The sequence below is a fragment of the Rosa chinensis genome, chromosome 5, assembly GCF_002994745.2.
Source record: "Rosa chinensis cultivar Old Blush chromosome 5, RchiOBHm-V2, whole genome shotgun sequence".
Lineage (NCBI taxonomy): Eukaryota > Viridiplantae > Streptophyta > Magnoliopsida > Rosales > Rosaceae > Rosa > Rosa chinensis.
The window spans coordinates 78,814,142-78,842,117 of NC_037092.1; the positions used below are offsets into that span (position 1 = coordinate 78,814,142).

Below are 27,976 nucleotides of genomic sequence, written 5' to 3' on the forward strand. Positions count from 1 at the left end.
TTGCTTGCATTGCATTGCTTGAACCAATACTCACTTGATCCACATCGATGACACACGTCATTGTGATTGCCTCCCTTTAATTGAGGTGCATTATTTGCACTTGGTTGGCGTCCCCTAGAAGAATTGGAGCCATTACCACGGCCTTGGGTGGCTCCTCCACGTCCTGAAGCCCCACGGCCACTTCTCCCATGTTGCCATGTATTGCCACATGTCAGTCCTTCATTTTGACAATTACCTTCCTTTGTAGGGCGGTTGTATGGACCTACATGTCCGTTTTGTCCCTTAATTTTAGTGTTCCGCTCCTTGCACCCTCCTTTGGTTGCATTATTATAATTTGCCTCGTGAACGCTCTTAGTCCCAGCGGGCCTTGAATTATAATTCTTCACTAGGATATTATCATGTTTCTCAGCTACAAACATGACATTAATTAGCTGATGAAACCTCGTGATCTGTTCAGCATTGTACTCACCTCTGTATTGCTGTGATATCAAAATTACTAAGACAGGGAAGGTGGAGAGAGTTTTCTCAATTAGCTCTTGTTCTGTGACGGGCTGTCCACAGAACTCTAACATGGTTTTGAAGTGTAGAGCTTCTAAATTATATTCATAGACGAACTTGAAGTCTGCGAATCGTAGATTGCTCCATTGAACCTTCAAGTCGGAGTGATTTATCCATATGACGTCTCATCAAGATGAGGCAGTGGTGTTATTTGTAGCCGTAAGCTCAAATATGAGCTCAGGGTTTGGTGCCTGAATTATGGGTAGGATCCCTTTTGAAGTGAGATGGTTCTCAACATCCGTGACCCAACTATGGTATTCCGAGCCAGTTGAATCAAGCATAGAAAAGTCGAGCTTCGATTTTGACATCCTGAAAATAAGAAGAAGAAATAGATTAGTTTCAGAGTCAATGCTTCCATGAAAACTAAAAAATAATAAGATTTCTGAGCTATGCTACCAAGAAATCGATTTCCAAGAATTTTTAGATTAGACTGAAACAATGATGTTTATATGGTCATAAATCAATGCTTACGGACGCTCTTAGTCCGAAGTTTTACCAACGCTCTTAGTTCGTTTAGTGTGAATCCCCACGATTCCACTTTTCAAAGAATCGAACCCATGTTATAAGAAAGGTGGGATGTAGAAGAAGGGAGGTTGAAAGTCCCCGAGAAAAGAAAAAAAATTTAAAGACAAAAAGTCGGAACTTTAATCTTAAATACTTACTTGTTTGAGTCGGGGCTTGAACACTTGTTTCTTGAGCTTTGGAGATGTTTTGGGGCTGCGAAACGGGGCTAGGAAGGGTGGCCGAAGGCTGCATGAAGCTTGGCCGAGAGTTGCTGCTGCTTGTCTGAGATGTGGCTGGTTTGGTTGGCTGTTTGACTAGCCGAGAAGGCTGCAGGGGCAGCGAAGTCTCACGGGTGTGCTGCAGGACAGGCGGAGGTAGCGGCAGTTGAGGATGGCAGCGACGGTAGGGCTAGCATGGGCTAGGTGGAAGCAAAGTTCACGGCGGAGGGTTTTTTTTTTTTTTTTTTTCTAGTTTTTGTGGTTAGGGCTCGTGCTGATAACGTGTTTAAGAATGAGATAATTGAGAGAGATTGTTGAGAGAATTGTGTGTTCCACTGTTGATAATAGGAGCCCTATATATAGGGATTACAAAGTGCATAAACTAATGATTCAAGGAAAACTATTCCGAATAGGACTATGAATTTTAAAACCTTCTCTCCTATTACAATCATAGAACTAATCCTATTTTGATGAGGCGCACAAATGTCAATATTCTTCAACAATAAGTTATATTTTATTTGTCACTTTTCCAATATAGGATCTTTCCTCTCCAACACGCCCCCTCACGTGCAACCTAGCTCTATAGGTCTGCACGTGAAATTAATTAACAATCTAATTCCCACATTGAAAATTGAGACACAAGTCTCATATCAAACCACGTCGAAATTTTCCGGCGGCAAATATAACAAACCACATCAAAATTTTCTGACGGCAATATAAGGAAGCCAAATTCGAGCACATGATAATTGGGGACCCGCTCTGATACTGTCTCAACTTAACCACCCGATAGGTGTTGGGTTTTAATCACAAAAGGTCTTGGTACAATTAGGTGAGATCTACCTACTTATAAGTTATATTTTATTTGTTACTTTTCTAATGTGAAATTTTTCCTCTCCAACAATATCAACCTAGCTACTAATTAAGCTGCCAGCAGTTGTACATTGCAGAGGGAACCCTTAATGAGATTACAGTTTTTGTTTATTAATGTCTTTCTCTAGAGAACCCTATTGTACGTTTTGTTTGTGATTGCAGTAATCACGTACAGATGTAGTATAGATAATCCAATTTTCTGTAAGTGGGCTTTACATTTGTGAAAGAAGGATATTTTAGCATTCATCGTTCTACATGTTTGAGTTATGTGGTTCGACACAAGCTAAAAATGGCAAGGGACGTGACCATTTATAACACATGCAGGCATAAGAGGTGGTTCATTTACTAATATAGTGAACAACAATCTACAGTCGTATGTTTGGAGTTGTGTGGCTCAATAATCTACAGATGTCAAAGAAGGAAGGACGCTGGTGGTTCATTATCACTAGTATTTAACTGAGAAATTTTGCGTTAAAAGTACTTAAAACCCCACACTTGGATGCATGCACTCAGGGTTGGTCCTGAGATTTCATGAATCAGGATTTTATTATAAGTTCCACTCTAAGGATTTAATGGTGCAAATAGAGATTCACTGCTTTTGCTGTCGGCGTATTTGGATTTGTTTTCTGCAAAATTTTCACTTCTGTTGGTTGTTTGGATCATGAGCAGCAAATATTTATTACTCTTGTTTGCAACCTTTCATTATGGTTGAGTCGTATCCATTTCTGCTAGCTTTTGGACTTGCACCGCAAAATAAATAATGAAAAACTATATTATTTGTAAGAGATGTCTGAGGTTGGAGATATATATGAACAGATCTGTCCTATTATCCTAGACGCACATGGAAAGTGTTCATGCACCATTTTTCATCAATATCTTTGAACTTTGTAAAATTTTGTAATCTAGGAAGAATTGAAGTTGAGGAAGCATCTTAAGCCTTCGTTTTTGTCCCATGTCAAAACCTGACTCGCTTGGCTTCAATATTTTTATAGATACACATCTTGTTCTTGTCCTCTCCTGAAGAGAATATTTGAGTTGGGTTTGGGTCTTTTATTTAGATTAATTTATGGTAGAATGCAGGGAGCAATCTTCAATGCAGATTGCTCAATGATCCTGATTCTAAAACCATATTTTTCCAGATTGTCGTAGGATCTTGATTCTCAAAGCCTGCTTCATGCATTTTTACCTATAATAACATGCTTTAGTATTTGGTAAATCTATAGGATTTTGGATTTTTCATTACAGCCCTTCTGTCTAATTATATTTTCATATTAACCGGCTCTTTAATGGAGAAAGAACTACACCAACACCACACATGGCTGAGCCTTAATTAGCTGAATAACAACAATAATAATACCCCACAGAAGGAATCTAGGAGAAGGGATTTGAACAATTTGAACCATACAATACAGACTTTTCTTTCTTTTTATGCCAAAATTTCAATGCTATTATTATTTTTGAGAAAATGTTGGGCGGGAACAGAATTTGTGGGGAGACTGGATTAGCCAAAACAGACAAGGGGGCATATGGATATGAATATCCTTTCTAATTAATTAGTTAGGAGTCTTTGAAAGTGCCCTTCACAAGGGCTTGTCTATGAGTTTCTTGGTAAGAGAATAGACCTCCCGATGCAGATTTTAAGGAACTGTTTTCTAGTAGGGGAAAATAAGAACATGGTATTGTTTCAGAGCCCACAATACAACCCTACATTAGCTTATATGGAGATGCATCACAATCACCAAATCCAAACCCTACCATGTGTGCATTTCAAAGGAAAACTTTTGATATTTGGGACTAATTTTGATACTCATAGGTTGTGTGAGGGTCAAGTTTTACCTGAAGCCATTTCCATAGGAAATGATCAGATAAACCAATATTTGAAGTACTTTCAAACCATATCACATCAAGGAGATTAACCTCAACAAAAGAAAAAAACAAAAACAAAAAAACAATACCAGCAGTACGATTTCACTGACAGATCGAATAAATCAATTAAGTTATCTGCAATCCCTCACCATAATGGTGATTGGTGAATGATTTTGATTTTCACTTTCATCTTCCTGGTGGATTATAATTATCCCACATAAAACCTGGTACACACAAGAAATTAAGACCAAAAATGTTTCTAACTGTTCATTTCCCATCAAATATTCAGAAATCGTCTGTTATTTTTCGACAAATGCTATGATAGATCTCAGATGACATCTTAAAGGCTGCAAGGTCTTCAATGACTTCGAGAGACTCCGGCCGTGCTTCAGCCTCTTTCAAGTCTGTGTTGCAACCCAAACACGAATTGCAACTCTCGGACACTTGGGAGATGATTGTTGTAAAAATGTTTTGTATCAGCTGATGACAACCTCCTTCTCAATGCTTCTGAGTTGTTCTGCTACCTGTTTTGTAGAGTCAAACATATACCTGCATATCAACATTTATTCGAATAAGCGTCAGAGCACAAGCATCGGAAAGCTCAAGGGATCAGAGTCTAGACAAAGCATTGTAGCAGGCAGAGAGGATACAGTTATGCACTACTTTTTTGGGTTATCTGACTCCAAAATCGTTTGGTTTCATATTAAATCTTTCCCCAATAGCTTTGCCATTAGCCCAGCCCAGTATGTCCCAAAGAAATCATGATCCAGTCCTTGCTTTAGATGCCAGCATTTAGATGAAGAGAAAATTGGTTCAAAGCACAATATATACAAAAACAATTTCCGCCAACTAGTAGCCATGATTATTCAAATAACTTGAAAACATCAGCAAGACTTCTGTTTTGAATCACTGTTCAGATCCTTTCTTTGAATAACTAAAATTTGTTATTCTTTTATTGATTGTTTCCTTTGATTCAGGGAACAACAAGGTCTAATACTTCATTTTGCTTGTGTGGATCCTTTTTCAATGGGAACTTGATGAATACAAGAAGTATACTAGTATAGCATATGCAGACTAGTTACAGGTTAAGAACTTACTCAATGCCTCACTGCCAACCATGTAGACTAGATTGAACCTCCTGCTGTTAGGTAAGTGGAAGTAGATATTTACGATTAAAGATGGAATTTTATTACATTACCAGATTCATACAAGGCCCAAAATGATATTTGAAGATGCCTCTAAAAGGTCTCTATACAATTCCTAAGAACCCTTCCTGTGCCTGTCAGGTTCTAGTTGACCAATCAAGCAACCTTACAGGTTGAGTTCCAAGAGTTACCTTAAGCCAACTAGTTCAAACTTCTGAATCTACACAAATACATACCATTTTAATTTGTAAGCAATTATGAACAGAAAAACTGCATCATATACGCAAACAAACTAAGTCAGCAGAAAACAGAGAAGCTGCTTTACAGCCTTCTTAAAACAGTAACAAGCAAGAAAAAAAGGCAGCTAGCTACCATGGCACGCCAAAAGACTCAAATGGAAATCATTATTTAAAGCCCCAAATAAGTGCAAGGTACAAGCTTGCTCTTCTGAAAAGCATATACTTAACTGCACAGTGGCAGCCTTGATTTAAGACCATTAAAAGAAATCTAAGGTCATAACTCATAACTGTAGTTGCAAACTATGGCCAAGACCAATAATAAACTAAGCAAGTGGAAGGAGCAAATACTACTCTAGTATCACAGAGAGTCTAAATAATTCTGAATCTAATTAATGAAATAAAAAACAGCAACTGAAATTAAAAACTTTGGAGCAGTGAAGAAATTGACATACCTGAGCATAATAGAGTTCAAATCAACTTTATCGTGAATCTTTTAACAGCTGCAACAAAGCCGGATCTACTATATCCTTCGACAATAAATCAACAATCAATTCCATTGTTGACGCATCTGCAGAGAGACCCCTCTCAAGCATTTCTTGAATTAGTTTCATAGCCCATGATGTCTCACAGTTATTTAACAACCCTCGGATAATGGTGTTATAGGTCCAACCATCTGGAGAACATCCTTCCCCTCCCATTTCTCTCAGCAGCTTTTCTGCTTCAATTATTAAGCCATGATGACAAAGGCCCTGAATCATTATAGTGTATGTTCTCACATCAGGCCGAACTCCTTTTGATGACAAACCACAGAAAAAATCTCTTGCGGATTCAATTTTTCCAGCTTTGCACAAACCTTCAATAACAAGATTGTAAACTACAATATTAAGTTCTACTTTGTTGGCTTCCATCTCTTTAAGCAATTCTATTGCCATAGAGAGTTGCTGATTGTTACACAAGCCATCAATTAAAACAGCGTAAGTTTGAACATTTGGAAGCTGGCCACAACCTAGCATCTCAGAGAACAACTTTTCTGCTTCTTGTAGTCTCCCCGCTTTGCAAAGACCATCAATAAGAGTGGTATAAGTAATGGTATTGGGAACAAGTTCCATACGAGGCATTTCCTTGAAAATCTTGTAAGCCTTATCGAGCTTTTTACCCTTGCAATATCCATTTATCAATATGCTACAACTCCGAACATTAACCATGGAGCCCCTGCTAATCATAAGGTCAAAAACTAGTCTTGCCTCGTGCATTTCTCCTCGCAAACAGTAACCGTCCATAAGTGAGTTGTACGTAACGACATTAGGTTCTATATGTCTTTGAATCATCATTTGAACCACACTTTTGGCTTCCACAACCATCCCTTCCTTACAAAATGCATCAACCAAGACATTGAAAGTGAGGAGATCCGGAAAGATACCTTTACTCACCATTTCATCCAACAGCCTTGTAGCTTGTTTCCACTGGCCTAGTTTGCAGACTCCGTCAATCAAAGTGTTGTAAGTAACGACGTTTGGAGCAATACCTCTACTAATCATTTCTGAGAAGAAGTTCATTGCTTCATCGATTTGTGTATCCTTGCAAAGACTGTCGATGATGGTGCTATAGGAAACTACGTTAGGCTCGCATCCTGTTTCTTCCATCTTCCGAAGTAAAGCAATGGCAGCACTGTTGTCACCCCTCATGCAAAGTCCCTTTATTAGTGTGCTGAAAGTAATAACATCGGGCTTACAGTGACCTCCCTCCACCATTTGTCTGAAAATTCGTGCAGCCTCAGGCACTTGATTGTGGAGAACAAAGCCGTGGATCAGAGTGTTGAAGGTCAAGACGTCTGGTTGAAGACCCAATTTGAAGAAGTGGGCCAAGACAGATAAGCTACACCCCATTTGATTCAAATGACAATAGCAATTGGCAAGAATAGAGAGAGTATAAATATCAGGAGCAATTCCGATGAGACCCATCTGTCTATTCAAAGAGATTACTTCAGAATAGTGTTTCAATTTGACAAGTTGACCCAATATCTGACTGAAACGGACAACAGAAGGCAGAGGACGGGAGTGAAGCATTTCATGGAACGCCTTCAAGGCATCCTCAACTTTGGGTCGATTTCCTAGATGGGTTTGTCTCGAATGAAACAAAGCCATGAAATTGTTGACGAGGGGAACAGCAAGAGAAGAAAGCATACCTCTCGAGCTGCGGCTGAACATCATCATCTTCACATTCAACAATTACTTTGCGTTTCTGCTCTCAACAATTACTTTCCTTCTCATATTTTAGTTCTATATACCAATTTTGCTCACATGAAATACATTTTGGCAATTTTTCTTTTCTGAAACTCTGTTTAGTTTTTTATTTTTATTTATTTTTTATTAATGAGAAAACACAATAAACATGGATAGTCTGTTCACAAATGAAATGAGGATTTGTTTAAATCTCAAGTTAATGGATGTTGGTTGTTGATGCAATGTGAAGTTCTGGGTCACAGTTTTTCTATTGTTCTCGGGACATATATTTTACTCTTTTAAGTGGAGATATGGTGCCGAATTTTGAGTCTTTAGATTTTTGGACAAGTAAGGTATGGGATCATGTATATGATTTTCTAGGTCTAGACAAATGAATTGATATAACTAGATGATAAAGAAATTTCGTCAAATTTTATCAAAGTAGAGATTTAATGCTCACATTTTGATGCTTTGTCATCAAATGATACGGTCTTATTATGTGCATTGGAAACTATTTTGAAGGAATGATGCAATTTATTGAGTGATTTAAATGGACATGAGGATTTAGAAAGTACATATGCAGGTCATTGTGTTAAAATGGTGCACACTTGTGGCTTGAGATTATCTGAATATAAAAAACATATACTTGAAAATAATATCAGTAACTTGATATTTAGGCTCTTTACCATATAAGACCAACTAATTTTTTTGAATTTTGTGGTACAGGCAATACGCTCCCTCGATGTGCAAAATGACCCATATAACTTAATTTTTTTGCTTAACATTACTTGTAAAGTCCTTGTTGACCCCTCTAACTCTTATTATTATCTTTCGATAGAAAATCAAGTTAATCCCCACGCCCATATTGTTATTTATTATAATATTGCGCATCAAGGGAGCATAACACTTGTAATCCGAGTCCGAACGCTATCATAAGCTTTACAAAGATCCATATAGAAGACATCCTGAACAAAATCAGGAGTCTCATCTAATAGAAAGTCAACAACATGACCCAAACTAGAAAATGAGCTAATCTGTCTGCCACACTATTTACTTCTCTAAAATATGTCAAATCACAATAACATCAAAACATGCATATCATCTTTACAATCATCAATATTCTGACTAACCTTAGAAAATCTTCCACTTGTTGGTTCAAAGCATTTATCAGAACAGAGGAATCACCTTCAACTTCTACCTCCTTCCACCCTTGATAAATGGCTAGCAACAAGCCTGCTCTGCAGGCCTCTAATACCTCATTTTCCTTGTGTGGATCTTATTTCAATGGGAACTCGATGAATAAAGAAAAATAGCATATGCAGACTAGTAACAGGTTAACTGGTTAAGAATGTACTCAATACCTCACCGTCAACTATGTAGATTAGGATTGAACCTTCTGCTGTTGGATAAGTGGAAGTAGATATATATGATTAAAGAGGGAAGTTTTATTACATTTCCAGATTCATACAAGACCCAAAATGATATTTGAATATGCCTCTAAAAGGTCTCCTAAAAACTCTTCCCGTGCCTGTCAGGTTCTAGTTTACCAATCAAGCAACCTTACAGGTTAGAGTTCCACGAGTTAGCTTCAGCCAACTTGTTCAAACTTCTGAATCTACCGAAATACATACCATAAATAACCTGAAACTTGTAAGCCGTGTCCTACTCGGCTAGAACAGATTCTCATGAACAATGTATCACCAGATTAATGAAATTTGCCTTCAAAGAAATATCCAATACAATCTCATACAAATCACCAGACCAAACTCTCATAATTTTGTGATACCGTCAGTAAAATGATTGAAACCATTTGCTACAAATACGTACTACGTTCCGACAACCCTATTGGTATTTACTTTAGTTTGATTCATCTCGAAAATCTTTGATATTCAAAAGTCGGAAATTTTGGGACTCATTTCTCCATCCAACAAAACATTACTAGCTTTTAGATCCCTGTGGATGATTTTGAATCTGGACTCTCGAGTGCTTGTGGATAAAAAATACGTACCCCTTCAGCAATACCTTTTACAATTTGAAAGCGTTTACTCCAATCCAATTTTGTATTTACAGATGTATCTGATTGGACAAACGATTAAGAAAGACTTTCTCAACTAAATCACGAGTATGATCAAAGAATTAATCTTAGAAGTATTGAGAAAACACCAAACAAAAATTTGTCCAAACTTGGATTCGGCATGTACTCTAAGATCAATATCAATTCCTCCTCTTCAATGCAGCAACCGAAGAGCCTGATAAGATTCGTATGTTGAAGCTTGGCTATAAGCTTTAAATCATTCATGAACTAACTACTTATATCCTTGTCCGGACTAATTTGACAGTCTCTTCATGGCTACTTGATTTTCAGGCAAAATCCCCTATTAAAGAAAGGTAATCTGAGACAAAGAGAATAACTTCTTACGAATCTGAGGGAACTACTAGAATCATGAAGAGCAGTAGTGTGGAAGTGTTGCAGCTTATAAACAGGGCCAAACCTTCCCTCTCCTAGTTTCTTAGCTTCATAGAAATTGTTGGTAGCAGCTAATAGACTCCTTAAAGTATAGACTGGTAGGTTTTGTTTCATTCTGCCCACCTCCAGCACTATCATTCCTCGTAATCTCACTATAAATGGATTACCAAGGTTCTTTCTGCACCTCACCACAGGATGAATATCTTTGTAGAATACAACCAACACAAAAATCATTTACTCATCCGGCTCCCTACCGATACTTTCCAGTTCCTGTTCGATTATTAACCGGCATTCTTTAACTTGTATAAAGCATATGTTACTTGCTGAGAAAGTGCCAAGTAGATCATAACTAATTATCTGAGAAATAAAATTACATGCTTGAGAGGGATGCTCTGTATCTACGTGAGCCTCCCTTACCAACTTACATGACAGATATCACGATATGGCAATAGCAAAACGACATTCAGGTGCACTACCAAAGAGAATATTAAAACATCATCGAGGTTTAATATGTACTACTACCTGTAAGATAAAGATCTCCATACACACTGTAAAATAATCAATGAGCTTCTTTCCTAATAAGAATATGCATATACATAAATCTTACTGATTAGGGGAGCACCATATAACTAGCTATTATCAATCTAGCTAGAATTAGTCAATAGCAATGGAACTTCCAAGTTATAAGGATAAGGATATGACATTGCTACAATGCTATTTGATTTAGGAAATGACGATACTAAAAGATAGGTAATGTAAATAGTACATCCAAGGTTTTCATACTACGAAAATGATCTGTTTCAAATGTTCAAATCAACTTTATCATGAATCTTTTAACAGCGGGAACAAAGCTGGATTACAGAAACCAATCCAATCACATGACCAAGTTTTGTTCAGTGTCTGTTTATCAACTAGACATCAGCCTCACGGTATAATAAGAAACAAAAAGAGCTCAATTACAATCTAATTAGTACAACAATTATACTTTTGGTTGGTAGCCCATCTTAAAAAATGAATAGTTACAAGCACATGCCACCATGGATATCAGCATTCAGTACCTATCACCATTGCAGGGGTGCTACAACTCTTCTGATGAAGTCCAACTCTAGTATCTTGGAACCTGCAGGTGATGTGCACAATGGTTCAATTACATCAATTTCAAGTCCGAGGTAAAGATCATAACAAGAACCAAATATTTCAAGTGAACTATGAGCAATGTAGACATTACTGGAGCTCTAATAGAGAGAAGGAAAGTTGTTACAACCAACCATTATGATGCTATTACCCATAAAACAGAGTAAAGCAGAATATATGCCGTCCATTATTTTGGACATTTTCACCTAAAAGTTCAAAGGAAACAATCTCCACTAATAGTACATCGCTAAAGCTTCTCTGTACTTTACCCAAGTTCTATATTTCAACTACATCTATCCCTGCTCACCCTCTAGTCTGCAAAAACTTGGGTTGACAAAACTGAGTGATAGCTGCTAATGGTAATTTTAATTGGGAGTTAACAATCAGAATTAGAATATTTCCTCTTTTTGGCGTCTCAAGTGTCCTAAATCTTGCGGCATCCATTGAATTAGAATAGAAGCCAATAGATGACATGAACTGGTTAAAATTGACTAAATGCATGTTGGAGATGATAGGGCAGTATAAGGCAAAACTGATTGTGATGCACTTACCACTCATGTTTTGCAGTTATGAGTCATAAATGACAGATCAAAATTATTTTTGACCAATATATTTTGATCCCAAAGGACATGCTTATTACCCCATGATGCAACCCACTTTCTGAACTCAATAGATGACACAGATTGGGATTTATGTATAGCTCAACAAAGAAAATGCAAAACCTTGCCACTAAAAACAAAGAAAATAAAGGATGCTAAATGTGAGAATGACAATGAACAGCCAGTTCCCGTATCATTTAGGTGAAGCGAAAATTGAAGCAAATCACAATGTATGCAAAAACAATGACTGCCAACAAGTAGCCATGATTGTTCAAATCACTTGAAAACACCAGCAAGACTACTGTATTGAATCACTGTTCAACTCCTCTCTTTGAGAGAGAGAGAGAGAGAAAAAAAACAAATTGTGACGTTGCAACCGGTGGGCATAGCGTATACAAGTCATGAACCGCATCCCTCATCTCCTGAATTGCTCGAGTTACAAAAAGGACCATGGATTGCCCAAGAAATATTAAAAAGTGCAGAAATAACTCTGGTACATCAGAAAAGGAGCTTTAGAAACAACAGAGCGAACATGAAGGCATACATAATATGACTACCAATAACAAAGGGATTGTTCCAGCAAAACGCTGCACAGGGAATTATTACATTTTCCTAAAAGCACAGACAAAGGAGAACAGAAGGGTTGGCTGAAGTAATTGCCAACTGTAGTGATGAAGAATACGACCAGAATATTTTTAGTCAGGATTTGGAAAGTAGTTCAAATAAATCTAGGTTATTATTATTAGGATTCTTATAATTATTAGGATTATTTCTTTAGGATTCTTTAAGGATATTCCTAGTTATTCTAGAATTATCTTAGCCTCCCTATATATAGAGGCCTTTGTAGTCTTTTATTTTCAGATTTGAGTTAATAAAAATTGAAAGCTTTTGCTTCTCTCCAGGTTTGTGTGATGCAGCCTAACCTTAGGTGTGATGCCTAAGTTCTCTAGGTGTGATGCCTAGAAACCCTACTGGTGTGATGCTAGTAGTTCTATCCCTTTTCTTCTGAAGTTTCTTATTCTAAATCCCTTTTCTTTCTAACAATCAAGACTGCTGCAAATAAACCCTAGTTCTACAGTTCTTTTGCTACTTGTCCTGCATCATGTAGTGATAATAAAAACACGCTTACAATTCTGTAAACATGACGAGCGAAGAAAAAGGACATAAAAACATTCAACACAGCATGGAGGGACAGCGAACTGAAATTGTTGTTCTTTAATTAATTGTTTCCTTTGATTCAGGGAACAACAAGGTCAAATAGCTCATTTTTCTAGTGTGGATCCTTTTTCAATGGGAACTTGATGAATACAAGAAGAATAGCATATGCAGACTAGTAACAGGTTAAGAATTTACTCAATGCCTCACTGTCAACTATGTAGACTAGATTGAACCTCCCGCTGTTAGGTAAGTGGAAGCAGATATATATGATTAAAGAGGGAAGTTTTTTTACATTTCCAGATTCATACAAGACCCAAAATGATATTTGAATATAAATGCCTCTAAAAGGTCTCCATACAATTCCTAAGAACCATTCCCATGCCTGTCAGGTTCTAGTTTACCAATCAAGCAAGCTTACACGTTGAGTTCCAAGAGTTAGCTTCAGCCAACTAGTTCAAACTTCTGAATCTACACAAATACATACCATAAATAACCTGAAACTTGTAAGCAGTTATCAACAGAAAACTGCATCATATGCGGCAAAGAAAGTACGACTGCAGATAACCAAGAAGCTGCTATAAAGCCTTCCTAAAATAGTAACAAGCAAGAAAAAAAGGTGGCTAGCTACCATGGGACGCCAAAAACTCAAATGGAAATCATCATTTAATGCCCCAAATAAGTGCAAGATATAAGCTTTCTCTTCTGAGAAGCACATACTTAACTGCACAGTGGCAGCTTAGATTTAAGACCATTAATAGAAATCTAAGGTCATAACTCATAACTGTTGTTGCAATACTAAGGCCAAGACCAATAATAAACTAGGCAAGTGGAAGGAGCAAATCCTACTCTTGTATCAACGAGAGTCTAAATAATTCTGAATCTAATTTATGAAATAAAAAACAGGAAATAAAAAACTTTGGAGCAGTGAAGAAATTGACATACCTGAGCTTAATAGAGTTCAAACCAACTTTATCGTGAATCTTTTAACAGCTGCAACAAAGCCGGATCTACTATATCCTTCGACAATAAATCAACAATCAATTCCATAGTTGATGCATCTGCAGAGAAACCCCTCTCAATCATTTCTTGTATAAGTCTCGTAGCCCATGACGTCTCATTGTTATTTAACAACCCTCGGATAATGGTGTTATAGGTGCAATCATTTGGAAAACATCCTTTCCCTCCCATTTCTCTCAGCAACTTTTCTGCTTCAATTATTAAACCATGATGACAAAGTCCATGAATCATTACAGTGTATGTTCTGACATTAGGCTGAACTCCTTTTGACGACAAACCACAGAAGAGATCTCTTGCGGATTCAATTTTTCCAGCTTTGCACAAACCTTCAATAACAAGAGTGTAAACTACGACATTAAGTTCTACTTTGTTGGCTTCCATTTCTTTAAGCAATTCTATTGCCATAGAAAGTTGCTGGTTGTTACACAGGCCATCAAGTATCACAGTGTAAGTTCGAAGGTTTGGAAGCTGTCCACAACCTAGCATCTCAGAGAACAGCTTTTCTGCTTCTTGAATTCTCCCCATTTTGAAAAGACCATCAATAAGAGTGTTATAAGTAATGGTATCGGGAACAAGTTCCATACGACGCATTTCCTTGAAAATCTCGTGAGCCTTATCAACCGTTTTAGCCTTGCAATATCCGTTAATCAATATGTTACAACTCCGAACATCAACCATGGAGGCCTTGCTAATCATAAGATCAAAAACTTGTCCTGCCTCATCCATTGCTCCTCGCAAACAGTAACCGTCCATAAGTGAGTTGTATGTAACGACAGTAGGTTCAATATGTCTTTGAATCATCATTTGAACCACAGTTTTGGCTTCCACGACCATCCCTTCCTTACAAAGAGCATCAACCAAGATATTGAAGGTGCGGACATCTGGAAAGATACCTTTACTCACCATTTCGTTCAACAACCTCGTAGCTTGTTTCCACTGGCCTAAATTGCAAACTCCTTGAATCAAACAGTTGTAAGTAACGACGTTTGGAGCAATACCTCTGGTAATCATTTCCGAGAAGAGGTCCATTGCTTCATCGATTAGTGATTAGTGATTAGGAACAATTCGACGCGGAAGCATTTGTTTAAAGAGAGGGATGACAGCCGAATGGTGCTTCAATTTGACGAGTTGACCCAATATCTGAGTGAAAGGGACAACGGAAGAAGGCAGAGGACGGGAGTGAAGCATTTGATGGAACAACATGGAGGCATCCTCAACATTACTCACAATAATATTGGGTCGATGGGTTCCTCTCGAATGAAACAAAGATATGAAATTGTTGATGAGTGCAAGTGGAACAGCAAGATGAGTAGAGGGAAGAGAAGAAAGCATACCTCTTGTGCTGCGGCTGCGCATCATCTTCACATTCAACGGTTGCTTTGCTCACAGCTTTGTTTCTGATCCGATTTCTGTGCCTTTTCCTTCCTATATTTCGTTCACAATTAAATTTTGAAATTTTCTTTTCTGAAACTCTGATACACACACACACATAAATATATAATATATATATATATATATATATTAAGGAAAATAATTACAAAGAATAATGGACGTTGGTTGTTTATGCAATGTAAGGCCATCTCTAGCTGTTTTAGCCCTCAATAATTACTATTCATGTAAATAGTAAATGCTATAATTGCTATCATCTCCAATCCTTTATGATTATAAGTTTAAATACTATTTTATTGTATTATTTGCCCTTTAATCTTAGCCATTAATTTTGTTGATTAGAATTTTGGGTCACCAGCGCGGTTCCCACGAATAAGAAGTCCATGGACATTTAGTTTAGCCCAGCCCTTGGCCCTTTTAGTCCCCTAAATCAGTTTTTTGTTATAGCATAGTCTTAGGTTGGAGATGGAAAATGGTGTTTTTTGGGCTATATCAACCCCTTAGCCCAGGATTAGAGATGGCCTAAAGGTTTGAGTCACACTTTTTCTATTGTTCTTGGGACATATAATTTAGGGTTCTTGACTCAAAGCACCAAAATCAACGAAAAATGTCTCACTTACCCAAGCAACAAATTTTTATTCTCACTAACCCAAAATGAAGCAAAATGACAATTCTAACCTTAATCTAATTAATAAATTACACTTGATGCCACTCTCCTATCTCCTCTCTCCTCTCTCTCCCCGATCTCTCTCTCTCCCCCCTTCAAAATCCGATTCCGGTCTCTCCCCTCCAAATTCCGATTCCACCTCCTCCAACAATGCCTTTTCTCTAATTCGAATCAGATCTGGTGAGTCGAGGAATGCCTCTGGAATTTTGATCCTCCGATCTCCAATGAGTCGAGGAGCTGCATTAGACTGCTTCAAAGCCTTCCCCGCCGACGGCGACCGCGATGTTGACACAGTTGACTCCACAACCGCACAGCTCTTCTGTTAGTCGCAGGTTTGGGATCCGAGCCTTGCATCCAAGTTCTGGGGGAGGCCGGAGCCAACCTCGATCACAAGGATGAGCCTCTTTCGCCTCAATTCCATGGCAGCCCACCGCAGAACAATAATCTCCGGCGAGATTTGAGTCTGATTTCAGGAATTTTGGAAGTGGGGATCCCCGGTTCATGTCCGGCCAGCTAAACTATGGGCTAGTGGTGTGGTTTAGATATTCCCCGAACCAGTCTCCTCCTTGAACATCGAGAAGTTGTGCTCGACTTCGAGAATATGTTCGAAAGAAGAAGAAGGAGAAAGAGAAGCTGCATCCGCCCAAATCATTTTTTTTTACAGGTGAGAGACATCGGTGGCGAGCTCCAGTGGTTTTTGTCCTGCTCTTAACTTGGGTGCCCAGAGTATTTTCTGGCAAATCAGTTTTTTATTTATTTTTATTTTATTTTTTTAAGTAATGGGACAGAATGAATGAAAAAAATATTGAATGTCTATTGGGGGCCAATAGACGTTTTAAATTGATGTAATCTCTTTTTTTTTTCTTTAATTAAAGTTTTATATGTGTAATTTTAAGAATATTAGTTCCCATTTCGGTAATTGAAAAGTCTATTGGGGCCAATAGACATTTTAAATTGATGTAATCTCTCATTTTTTTTATTTAATCAAAGTTTTATTTGTGTAATTTTAAGAAGATTAGTTCTCATTTCGGCAATCGAAAAGTCTATTGGGGGGCAATAGACGTCTATTAGGGGGTAATAGATTATTGGGGCAATAGAGGTCTATTGCCCCTCTATTAGGGGGCAATAGATGTCTATTGGGGTAAAAAAAAAAAACCTTTCTGGTGACATTTTCAGCAAATTCCGGTGGGCGGCATGTTACCAGATTCCGACGGCCGGTCATCGAAATCAGGCGACCGGTGATAGGAATCTGGCGAAAGTTGGCCGGATTCTGCTGCCGTTGATTAGAGTGTTGAAGGTAATAACATTTGGTTGAAGACCCAATTTGAAGAATGTTCCCAAGACAGATAAGCCAAACCCCATTTTGATTCAAATGGCAATAGCAGTTGATGATAATAGACAGAGTGTATTGATCATAACAATTCCAGAGAGAAGCATCTGTCTATTCGAAGTGATGACGGCAGAATAATGTTTCAATTTGACAAGTTGACCCAATATCTGAGTGAAACGAACAACAGAAGGCAGGGGACGCCTATGAAGCATTTCACGGAACAACTTCAAGGCATCCTCCTCAACTTTGGGCTTCGAGGGTGGTTTTCTCTCTACATGGGTTTGGGTTTGTCTCGAATGAAACAAAGCCATGACATTGTTGACGGAGAGAGAAGAAAGCATACCTCTTGAGTTGCTGCCGCGCATCATCTTCAGATTCAACAATTGCTTTCAGTTTCTGCTCTCAGCTTTGTTTTTGGTAGGATTTCTCGGAACTCAGATCGACTTTCCTTCTTATGTTTTGGTTACATACCAATTTTGCTCTTCTGAAAAAAAAAAAAATTACTAATGTTGCTCGCATGAATTATAATTTGCAATTTTTTTTTTCTGAAACTCTGTTTAGTTTTTTTGCTTTTTTTTTTTTTTTTATTAATGAAGAAATGCAATAAACTCGGACGGTCTGTTCACAAATGAGGACTGAGTCTCATTTGAGATGATTGTTTGAATCTCAAGTTAATGGATGTTGATTGTTGATGCAATGTCAAGTTCTGGATCACACTTTTTCTATTGCTCCAGGGACATATTGCATTGTTATTATTTGAGGTGGAAATGCAATGCCAAAGTCGGATGCTTTTAACTAGTCTAATGCTTAAATTTTGATGCTTTATCATTTAACTGAAATAGCTTGATTATGTGCATTGAAAACCATTTTCAAGTAATGGTGCAATTCATCGAGTGGTTTACATGGACACGAGGACTTAGAAAGTGAAGAAGCTAAGAATGAAGGTCATTGTGCTGAAATGGTGCACAATTGTGGCTTGAGATTATCTCAATAAAGAAAATATATACTTGAAAATGATATCAGTAACTTGATATTTAAGCTATTTAACATATAAGACTAACTACTTTTTTGAATTTTGAGGATTGGAAATTCATTGCCTTTTGCTTTATCGAGTTCAATTGAGAGTCTGAAAGCATAATTCTAATGTTTTGCTTGATTCATCCGATGAATTTATACGCATGCATAGAAACAGGATATATGGTCTTAGTACGTAGAAACAAGCATGGTCACTGACTCACTGCCACTGCATGCTATAAAGTGGCTCCACCACTGGCCATTAGTATGATGTGAATCACCAAATCCAATCCATACCATATCACATCAAGGAGATTAACCTGCAGTACCAAGACCAAAAGGAAAGGGCAAAAAACAAAAACCAGCAATATAATTTCACTAAAAAATTGAGTGAATCAATATAATTTCTTATATGAATGTATCTACAATGATGTTGATTTTCACTTTCATGGTCCAGGTGGCTTATAATAAACACAAATAAAACCTGGTAAACAATAAGGCCTCAAAATGCTAGGTTTCCATCAAAAATTCAGAAACCTGTCTATAACGTTTCAACAAATGCTTGGATAGAACTCAGATGACATCTTAAAGGATGCAAGGTCTTCAATGACTAGTACAGACTCCGGCCGTGCTTCAGCCTCTTTCAAGTCTGTGTTGCATCCCCAAACACGAATTGCAAGTCTCCGACACTTGGGAGATGATTGTTGCAAATATGTTTTGTACCAGTTGATGACATCCTCCTTCTGAATGCTCCTGAGTCGTTCTGCCTCCTGTTTTGTATAGTCAAACATATACCTGCAGATCAACATTTATTTGAGTAAGTGTCAGAGCACAAGCATTAGAAAGGTCTAGGCAAAGCATTCCGGCAGGCAGAGAGGATATATACACTACATTTTATCAGTAATCTGTAACCAATATCGATTGGTTTCATAATGGAGGGATGGATCTTTCTCCAACAGCTTTGCAATTAGCCCAGCTCTGTAATCCTCAAAAGAGTCACCGTCCAGTCCTTGCTGCAAATGCGAACACATTTTAGTTATAAGAAATTCCATGTCCAACAACCATGATATATCATTTTGCAGATGCTCAATAAGAAAACCACGCGAGTTACACCAAGTATGTGAGCATAACAGAATAAAATCAGATCCAAGAGATTTTTCCATGAACTAGAAATGCCTTGTACATTTCATTATGGCACCTCAAGTTGCAAGATCCTATAGGCATGTCATCTTGGTTTTAAAAAGTGTAAACATAGTATACTACAGTTAAAGTTCATACTTATGAAATGTTTATAAAAAAGATTGGGTAAAAATCACCATCATCATATGATTATGATTATCATCATCTTTTGGCTATTAAGGGAGGGGGAGGGGAGGGGGGTGAAAGCCCTTAAACTAGCAGTTTCAAAGGAACCTTGAATGCTTACCAACAACTCCTCCAGACTATTTATAAAGTTCTCAACTCTCCCTTGCAAGTAGATTGGGTTGTACTCAGCTGACTGAACGCAAAAATAAAATCCAAATATATTGCAAGTAACCCGTGGGCCACAATGAACAGTATAACCAAGCTGCTCCTTCGTCCTATTTCCAGAAGTATAAAGGCAATCGTAAGACTGTACATCAAATTATAAATTCATCCAACTACAATATCACATACAAATTCCTTAGCTAATAAGAGTAAATGTAATACTCTCAGACTCAAAAAATTACCTTAGCTGATTGAAAAGTGGTTCCTCCACAATTTCATTGAAAAGATCTATCAGGGCTCTCAATCTGGGGGACTCGATCCTCAATTCCCGCTCAATTTGAAAATACAGCTGCAATGTGAAATCAAGACCAAGGGCCACACATAAGCCAAAGGCACATTTATATAGAAAACCAAAAAATAAATAATTAATACTTTTGATTACCTCAATCACCGAATTTTTTTCAGACTTATTCTTCACACTGACATCTCTAATGAGGTTAGCAGAAGGAGGAAGACAAATACACTGTTCACTGCGCCTCAGTTCAATTGGAAGTGGTTGTACACAAAAATTTGTTTTAAATATATCTGAAAGGCTGATTGCTTCTTTTTCTGACAAATTTCCATGACAGAGGCCTTCAATGTATACCTGTGCATATAGAGGAGATAAGTTGAAATAATTCTATCCTTTTTCACGACACAACAATATATAATCACTAGACATCACATCTGACAGCCAATCTCCAATTCCTCAAGTATTTCTTACTACTCTCTACTTGATGGTTACACATGAAACTGGAAGAAAATGACATCAACAATCCTGGACTGTTTGTGTGTACTATACCTGGGACCAAAGTTGGGGAATAAATGACTTCATATCAGAAATAGACAGTCCACTTAAAACATGCAACTTCTCATCAACATCATAGAATCTCTGGAACAGAACTTGCACTCTCAAGTATGTAGAGTGACTTAGAGGCTTCATATTGGTGTTCTTTAACTTTCGCTCCATATCTTCTTTGATAACCTGTTAAGTGTAACTTTGTCATAAACAAGCCCGAATCCAGCAAGGTATTCTTATCGATATGAAACTTAAACCAGACACAGAGTGGATAGCAGGGATGAATGGCTAAGCATACCATAAAACGATCAGAAGTTGGCATGAAACTTTTGGTTGTTTTCATAATCTTTGACAACAGAGCTGGAAGCTTGTCATTGAAACCGTAGACCTTTAGCTCCAGCTTGTCAGTCGATACAGATACCGAAGTTTCCAGCTTGGCAACACTAGCCTACATGCAGAGAATAAGTCAATGAGGACAACCTGACCAATATTGTTCAACTAAATTGAGTATACACTTAATAGACATCAGTAAACGTTTCTTTAGTTCTCAAAATTAGCTACGCAAGGCTGGGGAAGACTATCATTATAAATTAAATTGAAGATCAAAATAAGTGAGTTTCCAAGAATGGAGAGAGAAAACATTTGTAATTTATAACTTATATGATAAAAGGTAACAACAGGTACTTTATTTGGAAGTTACATAAAACGATTTTCTAGTTTTCAAGTCTGTACTATAAGTTACTATAGAATTCAAGTCCCTCTAGTGCACAAACATGGATGCAGACTACAGGGAGATCAACAAAAAAAAATGATCGAAATGCAAGAGTCTTCCCCAAAACAAAGCATTAAGCACCAGCCATTACTAAACCACAAAGTCCACTAGTCCATGTGAGATGAGACAATAACCTGATAAACAATCTCATTCAGCTCATCTTTGAGGAGGGATACATATAGTTCAGTCAAGACACAACTCTTCACATTATCATATCCACCCTTGGGATTGATGCGGAAATAAGTATTTGCCCGCGGAAGTTTAAAAGTATTATCAAGTTTGTACCAGAACTTCACCAATGGCTCATCCAGTATACATCTCGGAAAAGCTGTATCTGTAGTATCAAGATCATCAGAACGAATGGAAAAATCAGTAGGAATGAACTCATTCTTTTCTGGGAGATGCAATGAAACATCAATTTCTGGAGGCTCCTTCCACAAATCTATCAAAGATGGAGATAGATCTTCCTCAGTATAATGTGACCCAAACCAAGGTTCGCACTGGAAATCTGAAACAGTTAAAACAAATACACGGAAATGTCAATGCTTAAAATTTGTTTCACTTAGTATAACCCGGAAAACAAATGCTTATAGCATGATTTAACATATAAAGAGACACACAGAGAAATTATGGTCCATTCTGAGTCACAAATAATAAAATTACAAGGGATAACACAAAAAGACCATCTATGAGACACTTCCCATAATGATGCAATGAAAAAACACAATCTGAGAACACCAAAAAAATAAGATAGAACAAGATATAGTTCTATAAGAAGCATCCTCCTTTTTGGCATGAGACAATGAAATATTACCTTCTGACTTAAATGAGGGCTTTGATACAACATCAATCCTCATGTTTTCTGGTCTAAGGAAATCAAGAACATATTTGATCGATTCCTCATCCCAAATCTTGTATGCGTAGGACCCATAAATAACATGTTCTGCTGCATAAATTAGTAAATTTCCTGCAACATATAGAAGTCTTGACATTAGTTAACAGGACATGAACTTAATATTCTAAAATATATATTTTATGATGGGGATCTGGTGATACTGTCTGTTAAAATATGTCTAAGAAAAGATGTGTAATTTCAATAACAAAAGAAACCTGCAAGTTCTGAGGCATAATCATCCTGAGGCTGCTCCTCTGCAAATCTAAATTCCATGTTCCCAGTATCCTGCAGTTCCTTAAATATCCATTCTTGTGGGGACACTTGATGCAATAACTTTATGTATTGGTAGACCAAGCCAATTATATCAAAAATCTGCATGAGAAGTATCGTAGATGGAAAATGATAAGTAACAAAGATGGAGCAAATTTTGCTTCACTGGATATGTTCAGACAGTAAATTAACTGATGTTTTACCAGTACCATGCATATCGAGAGAACATTAAGGCATGCATTCATAAAACCAATAATTTCTCAAAAATTTATGTAGGATTGCAATATCATAGACTAATGTTTACTCCCATGACAATAGACAGGCTCAGAAATGGAATAGTTATTCTTCTACCCACCAAAAAAGGAGTTATTGTTCTAACAAAAGATTCTTGAAGATAAAATAGAGATGCTACCTTATCCAATCCAGAGTCAGTGAGATGAATGTCCATGCGAAAGACATAAGACACAGAAGAATGATGCATCCCGTCATCCCCAACACCAGCAGCCAGAGATGTTGCCCACCCCTTAACTTTGAAATAGGAATGCAAACTTCCCCTGCCCTCTGGGAAACACAAAACATAGTGCTCAGCGTTAAAAGTCAGATAATCACTGTATAGCTGGACAACAAACAATCACAAGCACGCAAGAGCTACAAAATCTAATGCAGGACAGATGCCAGTCAAAAGAAATATACTACACAAAAGGTCAGAACAGGAGCATTCAAGCTCCTTTCCCTGGATCTAAGCTAACTTAAAATTTTCAGAGACGTCTACTTCAAGGAGTTACAAGACTCATAACTACTGCCTTTTCCTTAAAAAGGAAAATCAAAATCTCAACTTCACACTCTTTTATCCAATAAAAACAACGTGCGCCCTGCATTGGAACAATGAATAAAACTAACTAATAATGGTCATCTTACCATGCCCAAGGATATGAGATAAATAATCTTCTGATTTCTTCAAATAGTCTTGACGAAGGCATGGCAATGTCCATGTTAAGTGGAGTATATGAACATCTTTAACAGCCTCTAGCCTGTAAACTTTTCCAGCTTTCCAAATAGGACCTTCCGCCTTGAATTCCAGATTTACTTGGGGACCTTTTTTGACGTTACCAAACAATTCCAAAACCCAATTCTCAAGTACATCAAGAGATTCTGCATCAAGTACAACATCACAATGAATATATATTTTGACATGTCCGGAGCATTAAAAAGCAGGAATTATATGTCAATGTAATAACAATGGCTCAATAGCAGCATACAAAATTCCATCTACATTATAATAACAACTGCCAAAACACTATGATTTCTGACGGCCCAAGGCCTCATCGAAAAGTGCTAGTGAAATTATTTTCAGATTCAAAAGCCAAAATATACCCTAGATCTCTCCAGCACGTTGCCTATTTGGAATTCCCACTGTGATTTCTAATGGCCCAAAGGCCTCATCCAAAAGTGCTAGTGAAATTATTTTCGGCTTCATAGGCCATAAAGTACCATAGTTTCTCCAGTGCATTGCCTATTTGGAATTCCGGGTATCAGAATACTCACTATGAACACCATTACTGACAAACCCATAATGTTTAATTGTGTTCTCCAACATCAACCTCTGGTCACAAGTTCCCAGAATCAAATATGATAATCAACAGAATCCCTGGTCGCTAAGTATATCCATCTAATAAATGTAATCTAATTGAAATTTACTAAGCAAATTTAAATTCCCTGCTACTGGCATATCTTTTATTCAACTTTCAAAAGACAATGGTAAAAACAAAGAAAACAACAAGACAAAGAGATGAAAACTTTCACCTCCTCCTATGACAACTAGCTTCATCAATCCACCATGGTAATAATCTCTGTACAATTTCAATATTTGTTCCCGCAAGTTGATCCCTTTTTCCATGGCATTGCTCAAGCTTTTTTTATTCCCTTCATGCATACACAACTACAATTAGTTGCACTATTACATAATAAAGATCTCACTTGAGCAAAAAGAAAAGGAAAGATAAAAGTAAAACCCCAAGATTTAAGTTTTACCCCATGCGAATCTATTAAATGGGTGACCAGGTGAGGCTGTATGGCATTGAAGTTGTTCAAGGCGGCAAGCATCGTTCTGCAGAACCTGGTTAAACTCTGCATTCCATTTTTTTTCAACATAGAATACCATTCAGCAATAAGAAACTTGTATGCTGCACTATTGTTTAGCAAAACTGGGACATTTCTTGAAGAAAGACTATAAAAACTCAGACAAGAGTGGCATGCACCTGAATCTACAGCCTGTACCTCCCGCTCCATGGCTTCAATTTTTACAAGGGGTGAAACAAAGAACTGAGAAAATCTGATAAATCAAGGAGCCCCAGTAAACAGAAGTCAAGTTACTGAAATAGAAATGTAAATGGAGAAAAATGAAAAGTTATGACAGAGGGTAATATATTGCTACAGTAACATATGCAAAAATATTCTACTAAATGAGTTTTAGACTATTACATATTTGATTAGAATTCACTGAAATGATATAACACATGAGATGCTGAGGGACCACAAAGAACAGAATTGGTTCTTAGATTTGCAACCTAAATCTCATGTTCATCCCAAAATTTTCTGATAAGGTAGTCTAACAAGTAATATCCTTAATATATGGAGCATATAAATATAAAAATAAAAGAAGTACAAGAAAAGTTGCATAAACTTTTACACCACAGATCCTGTTGTCAATTCACATTTGTTTTGGAACGTAAGTATGACTAGCAGACATATATCCATTCAATTTTCATATGAATGAGTGAGACAAAGCTTCAGTTTACCAATCACAAATATCTTCAATACCAAGGCAATGACTTACTCAAATTGAGCACTTGAAGAGCTCAGTATTTACCTTGTCAAGGCACCCTTGAGAAACTCTCGTTTCACTTCAAAATGGTAGCAAGTATGCTCTACCTCCGTGTATGCATTTGAACACCCTCCATGCTTGGACAAGTAACTGTCATACTAGCAAAGAAACGAGTCAGAACAAGTGATAACCATAACATAGCACTATAGCAGTGTAGCACATAATTTTTCATATTAACTTGCATGCAAGCTTTGAAAGTTTTATCAAGTAAACACTATTTATTCAAAAATTATTTACCATTAACCAAGATACAAACTGTTAGTATCCAATCCAGTAAGGTATAAGTCAAACAGCTAAGATGATTCTTAAGTCACAGTACCATACCCTGTGCCACCCTAAACATCATTAAATCTTTTCAGGGCATAACAAACTGAACGAAAAAGCAGTTATTTCCTAATCAAGTGAGAATAACAAAAAAACCCATCTTTTAATCTCCTAAACACTAATAGTTAGTTAAAGAAATCACAACATTTACTTGGTTGTTAAATGCAGCTTGACATATAGGCGAGCAGGTTTGCAGCAAAAAGAACAAGCAAGTCATCCCCAACTTGTATGGTTAGAAAGGCAAATTGATGATGTAGGTAAATGACAAGTAGATATAATTCTTGATTTTCCATGTAGTAATCTCTATTAGAAAGAAAAATGATGTTGCTGAATCACTGCCATGAGCTCTCAGTAAATCTCAATTTATGATAAAGAAGACAAAGGAGCACGTGCACTCCCAAAGATTTGCAAATCAAAACCAAGTTAACTGGCAAGAAGAAAATACTTGATCGCCAAACATACCTCATTTTCATCTGGAAATTCTGTACTCCCCATAAAGAGCATGTGTTCTGCACGCAAAACATACAATGTATAAGTTAAGTCGACACATCAAAAATCTAACCACGCTTTGGTTAAGCATATGTGCCACATGTAACACGGACCTAGAAAGTGTGCAAGCCCCGGTGCCTCAGGAGGATCAGAGAAGCTGCCTATTCCTACACACATTGCCGCTGCTGCCTGCAAAGACAAGCAATCAAGTTCACTTATCCAATCAAACAAAATACTAGTAACTAGACTTGGTAATCACCATTCCACCGTATCATTCTCATTAATTATACTTGAACATAAGACAACCAAACACAGAGCAAAAGCTCCATCCAAATTAGCTCAAGAAACTAAAACATTTGTGTGAAAAAGAATGATGGTGCCATGTATAAGTACTACTAACCAAGCAGTGATATTTAAGTTTATGTAATTGGGTTTCGGTCCCAAAGCCATAAAGTTCCAATCTTTTCCAACCTCTAAGCATTTTCATCAACCTAACACTGAAATTATCAAATTCCAACAACTGGGTTTTCTATAATAAACTCCAATACAAATTGGGCATTACAAATTTTGAACACAAATGACAATACCAACCTTCTTAGTCTGAGAATCCCCTCCCTTTTTCTTCTTCAGTCCATCTTCATCTTCTCCCTCATCATCTTCATCCATCTCTTCATCCTCTCCTTCACTATCTTCGTCTTCTTCATCGTCATCTTCCTCATCCTCATCCTCCTCCATTCCTTCTTCTTCTTCCATCTCAGCTTCCTCAGAGCCCATGGGGAGTTGGGAATCTCCAATCTCAGGATCGTGAACTAGCAATGCAGTGAGGCCATTCTCGAGCTTGATCAATCGGTACAGTCGCCTATCGTTCGGAGACTTCAAAACGACGTCGTCCGATGAGAAAGTCCGGCGAGCCATGAAGATTGAAGAGGGTTGTTTCAGTCTCGCGCCGCTAGGAGGGGCCTCTTCCAAAGTTTCAAACAGCTTTAAGCCGTTTACTACGAAATAGGGGCCAATAAGGGTTGACAGAATTGACGAGGGGCTTAAGAATTACGCTCCTTATGTAATTGGGTTCACAACTAACCTAAGTGTGGACATATGTAGGGCAACCAGCCGGGTTTATGGGTTCCGGGTTTATGGGTTTTATACGTGCCCTGACCCATGGACTAGGTACAGATGACCGTGGGTCTTGCCCTTTACTAGATATAGCAATAGTGTGGGGGCTTCGGGACTCTATGAGAGCAAGTTCACCCTTTGGGTCACCGGGTTACCTACTATTCACTGCTTTTTAGTGTATATTTTCATTCTCTAGGTCACGAGGGTGAAATTAATACTAAAAAACAGTGAATAGTGAGTGATCTGGTGACCCAACGGGTGAACTTGCTCTGAGGTTGTCTTTTCACTCCCACACTCACGCAAGCCGGTCAGTCTCCTAATTGGAAGTTAGGTTGATCACTAGGGACCTCTGTAGAATGTAGAGTGTCAATAGGGCCTCAGCTCAAGGGGTTGCCTTTCCCTTTGACCGAACTTTCTTTGTTGGAGAAAAAAAAATTACGGGAGTAGGGATAAGAACGGAGTCTCCTTACTGGGCTTGGTCTATCTTCTAGTTTGGTCCGGCTAGGCACAATATTGATAAAAAAAAG

General features: G+C 37.6%; 3 protein-coding genes across 7 annotated transcripts; all 3 read right to left on the reverse strand.

Annotated features, from left to right (window-relative positions):
* Positions 1 to 4,116: 4,116 nt before the first annotated feature.
* LOC112168255 (putative pentatricopeptide repeat-containing protein At1g12700, mitochondrial) lies at positions 4,117 to 7,687 on the reverse strand. 4 transcript variants are annotated; one of them, XR_002924169.2, is made up of 3 exons: positions 5,853 to 7,687; positions 5,353 to 5,381; positions 4,117 to 4,565 (listed from the first exon to the last, which is right to left on the reverse strand). XR_002924169.2 is itself a non-coding variant. In XM_024305380.2 (2 exons), the coding sequence occupies exon 1, from the start codon at positions 7,611 to 7,613 to the stop codon at positions 5,880 to 5,882; it is 1,734 nt and encodes a 577-aa protein (XP_024161148.1). In that variant the 5' UTR covers positions 7,614 to 7,687; the 3' UTR covers positions 4,117 to 4,565; positions 5,853 to 5,879. The 4 variants fall into 4 exon arrangements, 2 of the variants coding, with proteins under 2 accessions (XP_024161148.1, XP_024161147.1); XR_002924168.2 differs by having other exon boundaries at positions 5,114 to 5,381; XM_024305380.2 differs by lacking the exon at positions 5,353 to 5,381.
* Positions 7,688 to 10,885: 3,198 nt separating this feature from the next.
* On the reverse strand, positions 10,886 to 15,462 carry LOC112168256 (putative pentatricopeptide repeat-containing protein At1g12700, mitochondrial). Its single transcript, XM_024305381.2, has 2 exons — positions 13,923 to 15,462; positions 10,886 to 11,209 (listed from the first exon to the last, which is right to left on the reverse strand). Exon 1 carries the CDS (start codon positions 15,024 to 15,026, stop codon positions 13,950 to 13,952), a length of 1,077 nt encoding a protein of 358 aa, XP_024161149.1. The 5' UTR covers positions 15,027 to 15,462; the 3' UTR covers positions 10,886 to 11,209; positions 13,923 to 13,949.
* Positions 15,463 to 18,767: 3,305 nt separating this feature from the next.
* On the reverse strand, positions 18,768 to 27,393 carry LOC112164859 (nardilysin-like). Of its 2 annotated transcripts, none has more exons than XM_024301180.2 (19): positions 26,928 to 27,393; positions 26,450 to 26,525; positions 26,310 to 26,356; positions 25,509 to 25,621; positions 24,898 to 24,971; positions 24,671 to 24,766; positions 24,443 to 24,562; positions 23,558 to 23,791; positions 23,052 to 23,200; positions 22,585 to 22,741; positions 22,289 to 22,441; positions 21,609 to 21,991; positions 21,001 to 21,150; positions 20,706 to 20,888; positions 20,307 to 20,510; positions 20,107 to 20,213; positions 19,824 to 19,977; positions 19,289 to 19,410; positions 18,768 to 19,192 (listed from the first exon to the last, which is right to left on the reverse strand). In XM_024301180.2, the coding sequence occupies exons 1-19, from the start codon at positions 27,249 to 27,251 to the stop codon at positions 18,949 to 18,951; spliced, it is 3,090 nt and encodes a 1,029-aa protein (XP_024156948.1). In that variant the 5' UTR covers positions 27,252 to 27,393; the 3' UTR covers positions 18,768 to 18,948. The 2 variants fall into 2 exon arrangements, with proteins under 2 accessions (XP_024156948.1, XP_024156949.1); XM_024301181.2 differs by having other exon boundaries at positions 21,609 to 21,982; positions 26,928 to 27,392.
* Positions 27,394 to 27,976: the final 583 nt, after the last annotated feature.